The 14,517-nt window shown below is 42.7% G+C and overlaps 1 protein-coding gene across 2 annotated transcripts; it reads right to left on the bottom strand.

Annotated features, from left to right (window-relative positions):
- Nucleotides 1-920: 920 nt before the first annotated feature.
- TDRD6 (tudor domain containing 6) lies at nt 921-13,254 on the bottom strand. 2 transcript variants are annotated; one of them, XM_060111152.1, is made up of 4 exons: nt 7,185-13,254; nt 5,398-5,522; nt 4,033-4,122; nt 921-950 (listed from the first exon to the last, which is right to left on the bottom strand). In XM_060111152.1, exons 1-4 carry the CDS (start codon nt 13,252-13,254, stop codon nt 921-923), a joined length of 6,315 nt encoding a protein of 2,104 aa, XP_059967135.1. The 2 variants fall into 2 exon arrangements, with proteins under 2 accessions (XP_059967135.1, XP_059967136.1); XM_060111153.1 differs by lacking the exon at nt 4,033-4,122.
- Between the last annotated feature and the right edge of the window lie 1,263 nt (nt 13,255-14,517).

Raw genomic sequence — 14,517 nt, forward strand, 5'->3', positions numbered from 1 at the left:
ATCTGTTTCCTAAAGCTAGGACCTATACTTTGCATACTACCACTTATGCAAAACCATGTTTTAAAAGCTTGGGCTTTGAAGTTAGATGGGTCTAGGTTTGATCAAGCCTCCGAGATTTGCTAGCTCTTTGACATTAGACAAATTATTTATCTTCTCTAAAAATCTTCAATTGTCTCACCTATAAAATGTGGATAACATTAATATGCACCTCAGAATCAAGGATTAAATGAGAAAATGCATTTAAAGTACGAACTGAGTGATTAACACATAAAAGCTAACATTTAATATTACTGTGTTTCCCCCAATTGAAGAATGGTGGTTCGTTCCATGACTACAGATATTCCAGAACCACAGATATTTCCTTTTTAATGAAATGACACCACTATACTTTTAAGGACAAACTTTATTCAAATCTTGTGTCATATTAGTATACTTCTAAATTCAAACAGAATATTAGTCAAAACTAGACAGAAAGGCAAAGCTTCAGAAAGAAAACAAAAATTTTGAAGGACTTACTGCTAACAAAGCCATCCTCCCAAGTAGCATCATATAATATGCTTGTCATAAACCTATAATTTTCTATTTTAAACACTATATTCAGAAGAAACCCAAATATTTTTTTTGCAGTGTGAGTAATGTGTTAGCAAATTGTTTAGCAAAATAAATCCAACTGATTAGAAAGATAACACATTTAAAGGGAGAGGAAAGATCCCAGCTCCGTATATGCAGAAATAGCACTATAAATACACTACACAGGCAGCCTGAGATCTGTTTTGTTTTTGACACATATCAAGCTTTTCGGAAACGACAACTTCTTATGATTACGTGCCCTCAATTTTCTGACATATTCTGTTGGTCTGGGCGAGGTAGCACTTGTGTAAGAGCAGCTCCTGACTCACTGGCCACGTTTATGGACGCAGTTACATCTCTGTCATCTCCAGACCTCTTTTCTGAAACAAGAAGAGAAAAACCTCAAGTTGAGAAAGAAAGATAAAAATAAGAATTTTTTTTTTTTTTTTTGTGGCGGGGGGCCATGCTGCAGCATGCAGGACCTTAGTTCCCCGAGCAGGATAGAACCTGTGCCCCCTGCAGTGGAAGCGCCGCGTCCTAACCCCTGGACCGCCAGGGAAGTCCCAAGAAAATTCTTTACATGGGTGCTACCATGACAAAATTAATGTCCTCTAAAAATGGGGAGAGGGAAGAGATGAGCATTCTAATTACTACAGGGAATTATTCTGACTGACGTGATTTTTAAAAATATTTTGGTTCTCACATTGTACCTATTATCATATAAAACTTCTCGAAAAAGGTTATGAAATCGGCATATTTTATATTTTTCTAGGATGATATTTGGCAAGGCTGATAACCAATTAGTTCTTTGTTCTCTTTCATTAGTGCGTATTTTTCACATAATACTAAAGTCACCAAAAGCTGATTTCATTCTCCATGTGCCTCAATCTAAGAATCAGTGTGCTACTTACAAACAAGATCATGCAATAACCAGGAACATCCAAAAAATAGGATCATCATATACACTAAAAATCTCAAAAGAAATTCCAAGAGATTATTTAACAAAGATCATTTGAACATCTGAGCTAACACTGAAAAAATCCTTTAAAATATGAATTTATCATACACCTTCAAGATCAATTCAATCAAATTCCCTGTATTTCAAGAAATCTCCTTGTTTACTTATCACCATTTTTAGCTGAAGTGGTTTTTATTTTCCTACTGCTAACATCCATGGAAATGGATGAACCATTTTTATTTGAGGGATTCAGGGTAATCATACCTTAAAGACTTGGCAATTCTGGTTGGTAAAAGTATTTTGTTTTAAAAACACAAGTTACCTTTGACCACAGTATCATCCAATGACAGGCAGTAAAGATCTTTTCCCACTGTCCGGAATACAGCCTAACAAAAGAAACCTTTGGATTACTACAACTTCTTTATTATAAATACAAAATAATTAAAATCAGAAAGGGGCCCATAGATACAACAGAAAAATGGTGAACAACAAAAAGTAATCCTATTAAGACTATGCCAATTTGATTTTATAATGAAGAATAACATCAAGTATATTTTCTATTCTTCAAATACCCATTTATCTGGAATATCTCCACTGTAGCATTCCATGCAGGGACTCAAGTGCCCTTTTCCAATTTTCAGCTTTCAAGAGGTGAAGAACGTCAATGATTTTTTTATAGTGAACAAATTCAATGACCTAAATGTCCAACAAGAGGAGAAATGGTTTAATGAATCATTGTCCAGTAATGTCATGTAATATTATGCAGCTATGGCCTTCTGGTTGCAGCCAAGATGGAGTAAGCTGACTTACACTGATTACAATGGAAAATTCTGGAAAGAATACAAAAAGCAACTACCTGAGGCTTCTGAAAAGTAAATGGGATCAGAAATATAGAAGGACTGTAGTAAAAACTTGAATAACGACCCCAAACGGGTGAGTTTCACAGGGTTGTTGGTTTTTTCTCTTTTTTTTCTTTTTCTCTTGTTTTTTGACGAGATATTGGGCCAAATCAGAGCTGCCAGGCTGGGGTGGGCAGCAAAACTGAGCGAAATCCCCTCTTTCTAGCCAGTGGAGTGGGCAAAGAGGCCCCAAATACTAAAGGGTGGGGCGTGGGGGGGGAACCCCTTCACTGATTTTTTTTCTGCACAGCAGTCACAGTGCAGGCACCTACAAATCTGAGAGGAGACGCTGGCCAGTGGATTGAGGAAAACAGACCTTTGTTATCTGAAGAGTCCAGAGGCAGGGGGTGGGGTGTGTGTGTTTTCTCTCTCTTTTCTCTATCTGCTTCACGCCAGAGGCAGGCCTGTCAAACAGAGCTGCCTGGTCAGCACTGGTTTCACAGGGAAACACGGGGAGAAGCATGCTTTCTGGCCAGAGGACCAGGAAACGGGTCCCCTGCGGGCTGAATAAGAGAGGACCCTTGGAGCCTCAAAGCATGGAGGAAATCTCAGAGAGGAAAGGAATTGGAAAATTTGAACCCCTAATATTATATGTGAACCTAAGGTCATCCCGAACGATGCAAATGCAGAACAGAATCAAGAAAAGAAAAGCATAACTAAGTCTTTAACCCCTAAGTGACTGTATAAACCTCTGCCCAAGTTCTAGACTAACTCCTCTGTGGCTTATGCCCTGGGCAGACCCAAACATTATAGCAAAGACGTTGAAGACTAAACTGACACTGGAACCAGCAAACACAGAGAGAGAGAGAGAGAACTTGTGGTATGAACCTAATCAGGTTGACCACCTGCTAATACAAAAACTTTAACATTTTCCAGAAGATTTTAACAGCCTCCAAAGTCTTACAACATCATACTCAAAACATTCAGAATATAATCCAAAATTACTCAACATACAACGAACGAGGAAAAGTTAATCATTTCTTAAGACAATCAGTAGATGAAAACCCTGCCATGACGAGATACTGGAACTACCAGATACAGATTTTGTACCAAGAAGTTCAACAAACTGCAAACAGGATAAACTCAAATGTCTAGACATATCATAACAGCATGGGAGATTGCCTACCATATAATCTTAAATGAAGAACACAGAATATAAAACTGAATGTACAATGAAATCAACCATGTTCAAAATATGTAGATGATATATTTATATTCCATATAAACAGAAAGATTATTAAAGAAAACCAAACTGATCAGTCCATTTGCCTTTGGAAGGATGTATTACAGGTGATTGATACTTCCTCTTTTTAACTTTGCCATATTCCCAGATTTTCTGCATCAAACGTATTTCATAAAGGTCACAAATGCCTATTTTCCTTTTTTTAAATCCCCAAATGAAAATCAATCAGTAAAACATTAATAAGAGATACTGGGCATAAAATCCAGAAACATTGCATTATTGCTATTTTCTACTGTTATTATTACAATAGTAGTATTTTTTCCTCTATTATTCCTAAACACAAGGGCTTTGGAAATAGTTCCAGTCACCTTTCAAAATGAAAGAGAACACTCTCATTAATTACTATTTACATAAACCCATACCTCACATGGACTCTTATCCAATTTGGGTATACCATTCCAGACATTCTCAGGGTTCACTACCTCTTCCATACCATTTGAAAGGTTCAAAACCTACAGGAGAAAAAAAATAGTAAAAACTGATCATTCCAAAAGCTGTAACTGATTTATGTACCACAGCAACCGTTTTTAAAAGGAAATACTTTAAAAGGTAATTAAATGATTTTATTAAACATCAATATTACATTTCAACTCAATGGCACTTCAGTTCAAAAAATGTACATTGAGTATCTATGCCTAGAGATCAAAGGCATAAAATTTAGATCTCAAGAAGTTCAAAATTTGGTGGAGAAACAGACCACTAAGCAGACAATTACAATACAGTGTAGGAAGTACAGACTCCTGCAATAGGAGGTATAGGAATACAATACAGGTATAAAGCTGTTGTTGGCAGGGGACAGAGAGGAGTGAAGAGATGGAGAGATTTAGAAAATAATGCTAGTGAATGCTTCCTGGAAGAGGCAATGGCTAATCTTTTAAAGATAAGTGGAAATTATCCAGTTTGGGAAGGGGACAGAATACAGGCAAATAGAACTGCAGTATTAACTATATCAAAGAAGCCAAACACAAGAGTATATATAAGAGAAATCAAGCAGTATGGTGTTCATCTAATATAAGACACAAAACCCAAAGGAGTAAGACCTAAGGCTGGAGAGGTACATGGATGCTCAACCCCAGAGAACCTCCTGTGGCATGTTAATGACTTTTCTAGACTTGAGGATCTCAAATTTTCCTGGTGCAAGAGTATACGTTACTGGCCCTTCCCCTGGAAGTTCTCAATCAGCCAGCCAGGGCAAGGTCCAGGAATCTATCAATGCATTTAAGAAATGTGCCAGGTGATTCTGATTAAGGTGGTTTTCAGACCACAGGAAAAACACAATCTACTGGAGGTTTCCAAGAGGTTTTCCACAAGCGAATGATGGAGTCAGATTTGCATTTGACAAACTTCACACTGGCAGTGTGGAGAATCAACTGAATAAAGACTAGAGGTAAACCAATAGAAGGTTATTAGAGGCATCTAGCTGTGAAATGAGAGACTTAATCAAGACAGTGGCATTAGGTATAAAAAGTTTTAACTAAGAGATAAGAAGTGGAAAGTGCAGAGCTCAGTGACTGATAGATAGGATTTCGGGAGTAAGGGAGATGAAAGAGCCTTGGATGCTTATAATATGAACTTTTTGAATGATTTTTGCACTGCATCAAATTATCAGGGGGAATGAGCAGGTAAATAATCTATTCAATTGGATTTTCTAGTCTGATAAAGTTTGGTAAAATTTCCTTAACCATCTGCAAGTACATTTTGAGACAAATTACTTCAGTTTTACATACCCTTGTGCCTTCTTCAGCTAATTCCAAAATCTCACATTTAGACCATGTGTTTCTTAGACTTGACCACACAACACATTTGGATCCGACAGTAAATCCTTTCAGAGTGTAGGTGTTCTCTGGTTGAGCTGCCAAATTGAATAGAGCAAGACTCAATGCATACCTCTTAATTCCTTAAAGATATGCAAGCAAAGCTTTTCCCTAACATGCATTTACTATTCTCGTATCATCAATATCACATATGGTACAACATGTTCTAAGCCTCCCTCCCTCGATTTTATTTTTAAATTTTTCCAATGGCTCTTCCCCGTACAATTCCTTACCGCTCTCCTCAAAAAACAAGACCATGATGTGCTGTTTTTTTAAGGATGTGAATCTGACTTCTAACATTGAGAGTTACTACTTAAAGCTGGCTATTATTGCCACATGTAATGTGGTCTGTGGTTACAACAGCCATTTCTACAGCAAAGCAGCATGGTACATACAAGTGAGCAGACATTTTTATCACAAAGCTGTTACTTATTATTAAAATGTGACAATGAGGACTAAAAATCCAGGATGGTATTTAAATAAATTACCATACATCCACAGGATGGCATACTACAAAACTAAAAAAATTTTTTTTTTTTTTTTTTTTTTTTTTTTTTTTTTTGCGGTACGCGGGCCTCTCTCTGTTGTGGCCTCTCCCGTTGCGGAGCACAGGCTCCGGACGCGCAGGCTCAGCGGCCATGGCTCACGGGCCCAGCCGCTCTGCGGCATGTGGGATCCTCTCGGACCGGGGCACGAACCCGTGTCCCCTACATCGGCAGGCGGACTCTCAACCACTGCGCCACCAGGGAAGCCCTAAAATATTTTTGAAAGCATATTTTAGGGATTAAGATGCAGAATTGAAGACTGTATGACAGTATGACCTCTAGTTAGTTTTTTAAACTGTATGTAAGTAGACACACACAGAAAGGGTGAGAAACGTCAGGAAGGAAGTATATACACCATCATAGCATTCACGGTGGCCATTTCTTGGTGGTGGGATTATGATGATTTCATTCTCCTTAGTCTATTGTTTTCTCTATTTTGTACAATGGCTCAAATCTAATAATATAAAAATTGACACTTAAAAAGTCTGATTATTTTAAAAACCCCTAAAAGATAGCTATTTTGTGTAACTTTCAAATCTCATTAAGTAGCCAAGAAAATAGCAAAAATAATTTATAAAAAAGTTAATGACAATAAATGTTCTCCAATATTTACTCATGGCTGTAAACTTCCTTAATACAGGCTCCCTAACTCCGTTTTTTTAAGTGCTTCTAAACGAATGGCAAGGTATATGATGAAGCAAAACAGTTAATTCTTAAAACTGTGCTGAAATGATCCCTACTGTAAATTCATGCCTACGTTATGCTTGGTAAAGGAACACTATATTTTTCAAAACTTACCAAAAAACATAACCTCTTGATTTTAGAGATGATTTGTTTATATTTTAAATGTGATTACATTTTGGAGACACAGACTTGAAGCATTCTATTTTTAAAAGCAAAATTAATAATTCAGCATTTCACCCAGCATATAAAGAATTATTTTACGTTGATTTTACTACTTAATTACCCACGTTTAAAATACCCTTCGTAAAATCCAAATCTGATTCTCTTCTCAGGTTTTAATCTTCCCTCCCCCAAATTAATATTTTAAAAATTCAAATAAGACTTATTCTGTTTTCTTTAAAACAAATAAGTACTTTTCACTTAGTTAAGTAAAAGCAAATGGGAAAAAACAACAACAAAAACTGCACATACCCGAGACATGATCTGGTAAAGTGTGATTGTGTTTCCTTCTGGGTTCTTCTTCAGAAAACACAGAGTTCAACGATGAAACAGCATCTCTAAACGGAGATGTATATTCTGTAAATTCTTCTTTATAGATATTCATTTCAATCTGCGTATTGGCATAGCAGGTCTTTCCGTGCTGGCACAGCCTATGGTCCTCATCAAAGCATTCCGCACAACTGGACCTTCTTGTATCTTCAGCACACAGGGATTCTTGGGCTTTCTGACTAACTCTTAAAGACAAAGGGTTTATTTTGCCCTCTAGACTCAGCTGGGCTGTAGGTAATTCTAGTTCAGGCTGTTTCTCGGCTTCACAGTTGAAGGGTAGTAGCCCTGGCAATGGTGGCAGGTTGGCCGCTGGGTCACGGACTTGGGGAAGAGGTACAGACAGAGGCACCAGGCCCAGCTCTTCTTTCCCCTCATCTGCAACTAAGGAATGCTGCAATTCAATGAATTCCAGCTCCAGCAATTCTTTGGACTCATCATCAGGAGAAAGTTCCACCTCAAAGGAATTCAGTTCCAGTGCCTCCTTTGTTTCGGTGGCATGTGGTAACAATGTGCTAAATCCTGTAATTAGGTACTTATCATCAAACTTTGCTTTGTCACCCAGATGGCACCCGACTTTACCTTCCAGCGTCTCAGTGCCAATTTCATCTTTGCCTGGGTTTTCAAAAGTTTCAAAAATGTTATCAGTTTCAGGGTCAAAGAATTTACCTGGTTTGGTTTCAATGATGTTTAAGTCTGTGCCAATTCTTTCCAAGAGTTTACCTGTCTGTGATTCAACATAGAGTGCTTTCCCTTGTCCAGCTTTGCTACTTGGTTTCTGAAGTCCAACGTCGGGACTGGGGGACCCAAGAGCTCCCTTTATGTCTGGGTCATTTTCTTCATAGGGCAGGTCACTGTCACTCACACCAATCTTAGAATATTTCTTCATTTTCTCACTAATACTTTCGCCTTTGCTTTTCAAGTCAACAATGGCTAAAAGGATATCACAAACATCCCTTTTGATTTCTAATATTGTTATCTCCAATATATCTTCTGTTACTATTTCATAAAAGTAGTCATTTCCCTCTTGAGGGCATGCACCTTCTGAAATATTAAATCCTGAGAGGCAACATGGAAAGGCTTGCATGGGAACTGCCAACAGTTCAGAAGGGATGGTCCAGAGGGCTTTGGGGTCCACACAATCTTCAACGTTTCCAAAGTCCACAAGCCTGACGGACACAAGAGAATCTTCACGAATATTGGTGACAAGTGCCCTGTAATAATGCCCGTCTTCTCTGTATCTCACTATGCAAGGATCTCCAATATGAGGGCAGGGGATGCAGCTTCTCCAAGCTGTCACCTGCTCTCCAGCAGTTTGTACTTCCACTTCTAAATACTGAAGTTTCTCTGTGTCCGCAAACTGACACCAAAAATATTCAGGTCCATCGATCACCGTGGCATAAGCTCGTATCATCTTCATCTTTGGATTATACCAGTTAAGAAATACAGAAGTGTCTACGTCTGTTTTGTTGACAGACTTTGAACAGGCACCTTTAATTATTTGGGTAGAAAGTCCGATTTGAGATTTTTCACTGAAAGCATATCTGCTCATCATATCTTCCGCTATGACCCCACGTTCATCAGCAAGAATAACTTCCCATTTGTCTTGAAATTGAACAAATTCGCATCTTAGTTGAGCCTCCTCTGTCCTTCGGGAAAAGTAACGCATCATTTCCTTATGGTTTAAAATCTTAGGATCCCCAAGTCCCCTTAAGGAACAGTGAATGCACAGTCTGGGTAATAGTGCATTAACAAGGTCAAGTTTGCCTATTGTGTTGGTGTGAACCACAGAAACATTGCCATAATCTATAAACTGCACAGAGAGAAGGTCATTGGGTTGTTGTTCCTTGACCACAGCACGATACCATAAATTGTCTTCTGGGAAAACAGCACGTATTATATCTCCTCTTTGCAAAGGTGGACCTGCATAATATTCAGGACTTGTTCTAACAGTGTTTAACCTCTTTGAAAGACTATTAATTGTAGCCTCATCTTCTGTTAGTTGAACATAAAAGTCTGAAAAGTCATTTATATGAGAAACATACACAGTTGTTTTAAAGCCAGGCATTATAGTCTTCTGAGGGAACTCAGAAAATTTTAGAGGTGAACCTTTGTTACATGAATCTCCTATTTTTCTCTCTGGAAGAGTGGCTTCTAGTTTTGTGGCTTTCAAAGGGGGCTCAGCCGAACTTACTAATTTCTTTTCTACTGGTAATGGAGACACTTGGTTATTTTTATTTGCCACAGAGTCCTGATATTGAGTGACTAAGTTTGTCTTCATTGAACTGCATAAAAATTTGATTTCCTTACATGATGAACTGATCTTAGGTTTGTATGATTCTCCTAAGATCACCAAACTGTCTGATTTGTTCTCTATTGATTTACTTAAATACTCTGTAGGTGACAACTTCACAGCTTCCTTTTTTGCTTCAAGAGTTTCAGTTGTAAAGAGGAGTGATTCACTTTCTTTTTTTCTTGTTCCACCTTTGGAACCCAGGAGTCCTAACTTCTCATTAATATTAGCAGTAATTTGAATACTGTCATCATATAGTTCTATAATCAGTCTTCCATCTGGATCTCTTGCTACAACCAAAGCCTTCAATGACTTATCTGAAATAGTCTCCTGAAACCGCGTTGTAACTTCCTCTGGTATATGATCAGGAATATCAGATAATGAACACTTAATGGCTTGCATGGGCAAAAGTAAGACGTCATATGCATCGCTAGGTATTGGAAGCAGATCATCATTTGTTGCCACATAAATATTCCCAAAATCAACAAAAAAGACTTTATTTGGTTCTTTTTCTATGATTATCCCCCTATACCAGTTTCCGTCAGTATACCTGGCAAGGCACAATGTGCTGGGGACCAAGGGAGATGTTTTTAAATTCAGCAAAACTTTACTTAATTGTGTAATATGATATAACAACTGTTCTAAAATATTTGCATTTCTTCCCAGCTGGCAATAAAATGTCCAAGGGTCATTGACATGTGTTATATACACTGATTCTTCACTTCCAATTTTCATATCATGTGTAGAATAGTAGTAAGAATGGAGCTGAACAGAGGACTCCAGAGGCTCCTGAAGTTTTACTGGTCTTGCAAGTCTCTGTTCTACCAAAAAATGGCATGCACTCTGGAAAGGTGTTAGCAAATCCACGACATTAAACAGTTCTTCAACGTGAATGGAAGCCAAAGCAAATATTGTGCATTTTAATTCTACATTGTCTTCCCATGCCTTATGCACAAATTCACTAAAAGCTTGGATTGCCTTTTCATCCCAAACAAAAGGATTGTGACCCGTTGGTTGAATTAAATTATAAAGGCTGCACCTAAAAGCTTGAACCTTAACCTTGAGAAACTCTTCACTAATTGAATAAATATTCTTCACAGATACCGTTTCTTCCTCTCCATAATCTACAAATATGACGTTGACATGCTCTGAAGATTGTGCCCCAGTAATCAGAGCTCTGGACCATTTTCCATTTGCTATTCGTTTTGCCAAACAAGCAGGGGTGGTTCCCTGGTAGGGAGTGGCTGTATTCTTGCAATGGTCCTGAATACTACACATTAGCGCTTTAAATCCTGCTATGTTCCTGGTCAGCTGGCACCAGAAATAGCCAGGGTTTTCAACATGAGACACTTTGACTTCTACTGTACTTCCAACTTCTAGCTCCTCTTTACAAAAAGAGCCTGGCTTAGTGTCCAAGAAATTCTGTACAAGAGCAGAATAAACAGACACTCTTTTCTCTTTGTCCTGTACTACTAGTCCAGTTGAAAAGTTTGTCACAACTGTTGTGTCATTCACAGTTTCTGGAACAGCTGTAGTTTCACCCTCTCTCTTGACTCTGTGTTCTACTTTCTTCTTGGCAGAAGATATTTTGTTATTGTCTGCAGTAAAATGGTTTGAAACACGCCCTGGAGAGTGGGCACTTATGCAAATATTTTCCTTTGTTTCAAATTCCTGATACTTGGCAAATCCAGCCTGAGCAATTACCTTACTAATGTTTTCTTCCCCTGTTCTTGATTCATCAAGAATCTCAACAACATACTGACTATCCTGCTTATCAAGGACATGGATAACTAATTCTTTGTGGAGCACAGTCTTTTTAAAAAAGGAAATTGCCTCCTGGCTCCAATTTTTTCCCAAAGGCCAAGTATCAGCCAGGGTGCACCTCAGGGCCAGTATTGGTAGCCGCCTGAACTGAGGGAGCAGCATTCTCACATCATACCGGTCCATATTTTCTGAATTGCCCCGGTCAACGAAGAATACATCCACACTCTTGTCGTCTAATCGGGTGACCATAGCCCGATAATAGCCACTTTCTTTCCATTTCACACAGCAAAGGTCATTGGCTTCAGGTTTCAAAACAACACCATCCAGCTTACTGGCAGAGGCATAGAAATTGCACATTCTCCTCGTCAATTTGCTGAAGGTGCCGTTGTGTTTCCTCAACCTAATCCAAAACTCATAAGGATTTTTCACAAACTCCACCTGGGCATCATAGAAGGCGTTCATCTTTAACCTGATAGATCTCAAGGCTGGGAGTGAAATCTCTTCATCCACTTCTTCAGCAGGAGACTGAGACTGAAAAGCTGTTTCCGGTTCCTCCTCCCCGCCCCCCTCCTCCTCCTCTATTCCCTGGCTCTGAAGGAATCGGTCCGCCAAGCAACAGGACTGTACTCCGAACACACAGTTAAGATTAATCCCATCTTCTCCATACAGGGTGACATAATACACATGCTCAAAGGAAGAGTAAAATTCAATCTTTGCGTTCACTGCCTGGCCCAGAAACAGTGCCTTCAGGTCACTGACCTGTGACTGAGACCAGCCTCTGCCACCATCCCAGAGTCCGTACAAAGCGCAAGGGTATGTCACCACTGGTATTCGAAAATATTTGGGCAGCAAGTAGCGAAGGCTACTACAACTCACTAACTCCTTCCTTCCATAGTCCACATGAAGTACCTGGGCACAGCGCTGGGGCCGGAAAATCTCAAGCAAGAGCGCTCTGTACCAATGTCCATCCAACCCGCAGGATGCGCACGGAGAGCCCGGCTTGTCTGGGCTCTCCTCCCTCTCCTCCCAGGTGGCACTGGTATAGTTCTCATCCCCTGTCCCGGGGGAACCCCCATATATCTGAGCCATGCTCTCGGAGAGGCGGTGGATCTCCTGTGAGAGGCTGCGGAGCTGGCAGTGAATGCGGTGGGGATGGCATACCTGGGTGACCACCATGGGCTCCGTCACGCCCAGCTGCAGCTGGGGGTAGAAGTAATCCAGGCCAGGTTGCTCCTGCTTGGGCGGGATTCGGGGGACGACCGGGGCCCCGGGGCCCAGGACAGCCGCAGTGGCCGAGAGGTAGCGCTTGAGCAGGGAGCGGAAAAGGCCGTCGGGCACTTGCCGGGCCAGGCCAAGCTCCTGCATCTGCTGGTACAGCTCGGGCACCTCCAGGAGGACCAGGCGGTGGAGCAGCATCACGTCCAGGACCCGTCCGTGCATCTCCTTGCCCTGCAGGTTGCTAAGGAAGTCCACGGCGCTGGCAGCCCAGTGCTGGGGCTCGCCCCCGCCCACGCCGCCACCGCCCGCAGGCACCAGGCCAGCCAGCACGCAGCCCAGCACCTCCGACGGCAGGTGGAAGAACTCGCTGCGCCCAGGCGCCAGCGAGCCTGCGCCGACCGTGATGGTGCGACCCTCGTCCAGCAGGAAGACGCGGCTCTCCTGTGCCTGCCGGCTGACCACGCGGCCGCGGTGCCACAGCAGACCCACCTGCACCAGGCACAGCTCGCCTGGCGAGGCTGAGGTGCCGCCCAGCGCCCACGGGCCGTGCGCGGCTGCCGCCGCTTCCTGGATCTCCCGGCTCAGCCTCACGTACTCGTCCCGCCGCTCGCCCACCAGCCCCCAGAACTGCACGGGGATCACCTCGGGCTGCACGTCCACGAAGGACACCCGCAGCACCAGCGAGGCCCCCGGCATCGGCAGCCCCGGCGTCGAGTACATCTCTGCCGCGCCGCCCGGCCCGCGAAGCCCCCGCGCCGCTGGAAGGAGAGCGCCGCACTCGGGCTCGCAGGACACACGGACTGGGAAGGACACCAAGCCAGGCGACCCCGCCGCAACGCCCCCTCCGGGCCTCCCGCACTCACGCTGACTGGTAAGACCCTGCGGCCCGACCAACTGCCCACAGTTGCGCAGCCACTCAGGCATTTGTAGCGCGAGGCGGCCCGGCTTCCGGCCGCGGGCGGCGGGCGGGCCTGCGTGGGCGGTGGGGCGGAGCCGGGCCCCGGGGCGGTGGCGAGGACTGGTGCTGGGGGGCGCAGGAGGCGCTTCGAGGTCCGAGACGTGGCGGGATCCGGACGCCACCTACCTCTTCTCAGAGCGTCTTCGACTCTGGAGCACGCAGGGAGTCGGCCGGGCCTGGGGCGGCGGCGAGGCCCAGACCACGCAGGTACCTCCTTTTCGGCCGTCCGGCTGAGACCGACGAAGCCTGGCGAGCCCGGCGCGGTGCCAGTCATTGCAGAACCGGGGAGGAGAAAGGGAGGCGCCCACCGCACGTTCTGGGTGTTGGGCCGGAATTCTCGGAGGCCCGGGGCTCTCCCGCTGCGGGCCGCGCCGTGGCGCTTGCGCCCCCGGGGCAGGGCGTTGGCTGTGTGCTCTCAGCGTTGTGGCCTCGAGCAGGTCGCTGCCCATCTCTTCTATGAACCTGTTTGATCGCCTGGATGGATCCAGTTGTGATAAGAGTTAAATTAAAGTATGAGAGTATATGAAGACTGTTAAATGTTTCTTTCCCCACGATTACCCGGTGTGAGTTTCTTTGCTGTTTCGTTTGCCCACTTTGCAGGCGTTTAGTCTTCATTTACGCACGGAGCTAGCACAGAACTGGGCTCAGAGAAGGAGGTCAAGAGTTTTGGAAGAAACATGACTTCCAACGCTTGCTGCATCTGCTATGGCAGAGGGCCTCTTGGCTGGACTGACGTTCTTTTTCCCACCTAAATCTTACCAAGGTAACCCTTAGGAGACTCTGTTTGTCAACGGGAAGGGGAATGGAAAAGTGCAGGCAAACTAGGCGTAACTCCCACAGTTACTACATTCGTGCTGAAATGTTTGTTCATTGGCGAAGTTAGGCACAGTCCTAGGGGTTTCTCAAACTTTTCCACTTCACTTTTTCACATTTTGAAATGTCATCAAATTTAATAAAAGATGAAATCAAGACAGTGCCTAATATAACCCTGGCCTGACAGTGTAAATCTCAGTGTCTTCAGTCTA

The sequence above is a fragment of the Mesoplodon densirostris genome, chromosome 10 (genome assembly GCF_025265405.1).
Source record: "Mesoplodon densirostris isolate mMesDen1 chromosome 10, mMesDen1 primary haplotype, whole genome shotgun sequence".
In the NCBI taxonomy this organism is placed as follows: Eukaryota; Metazoa; Chordata; class Mammalia; order Artiodactyla; family Ziphiidae; genus Mesoplodon; species Mesoplodon densirostris.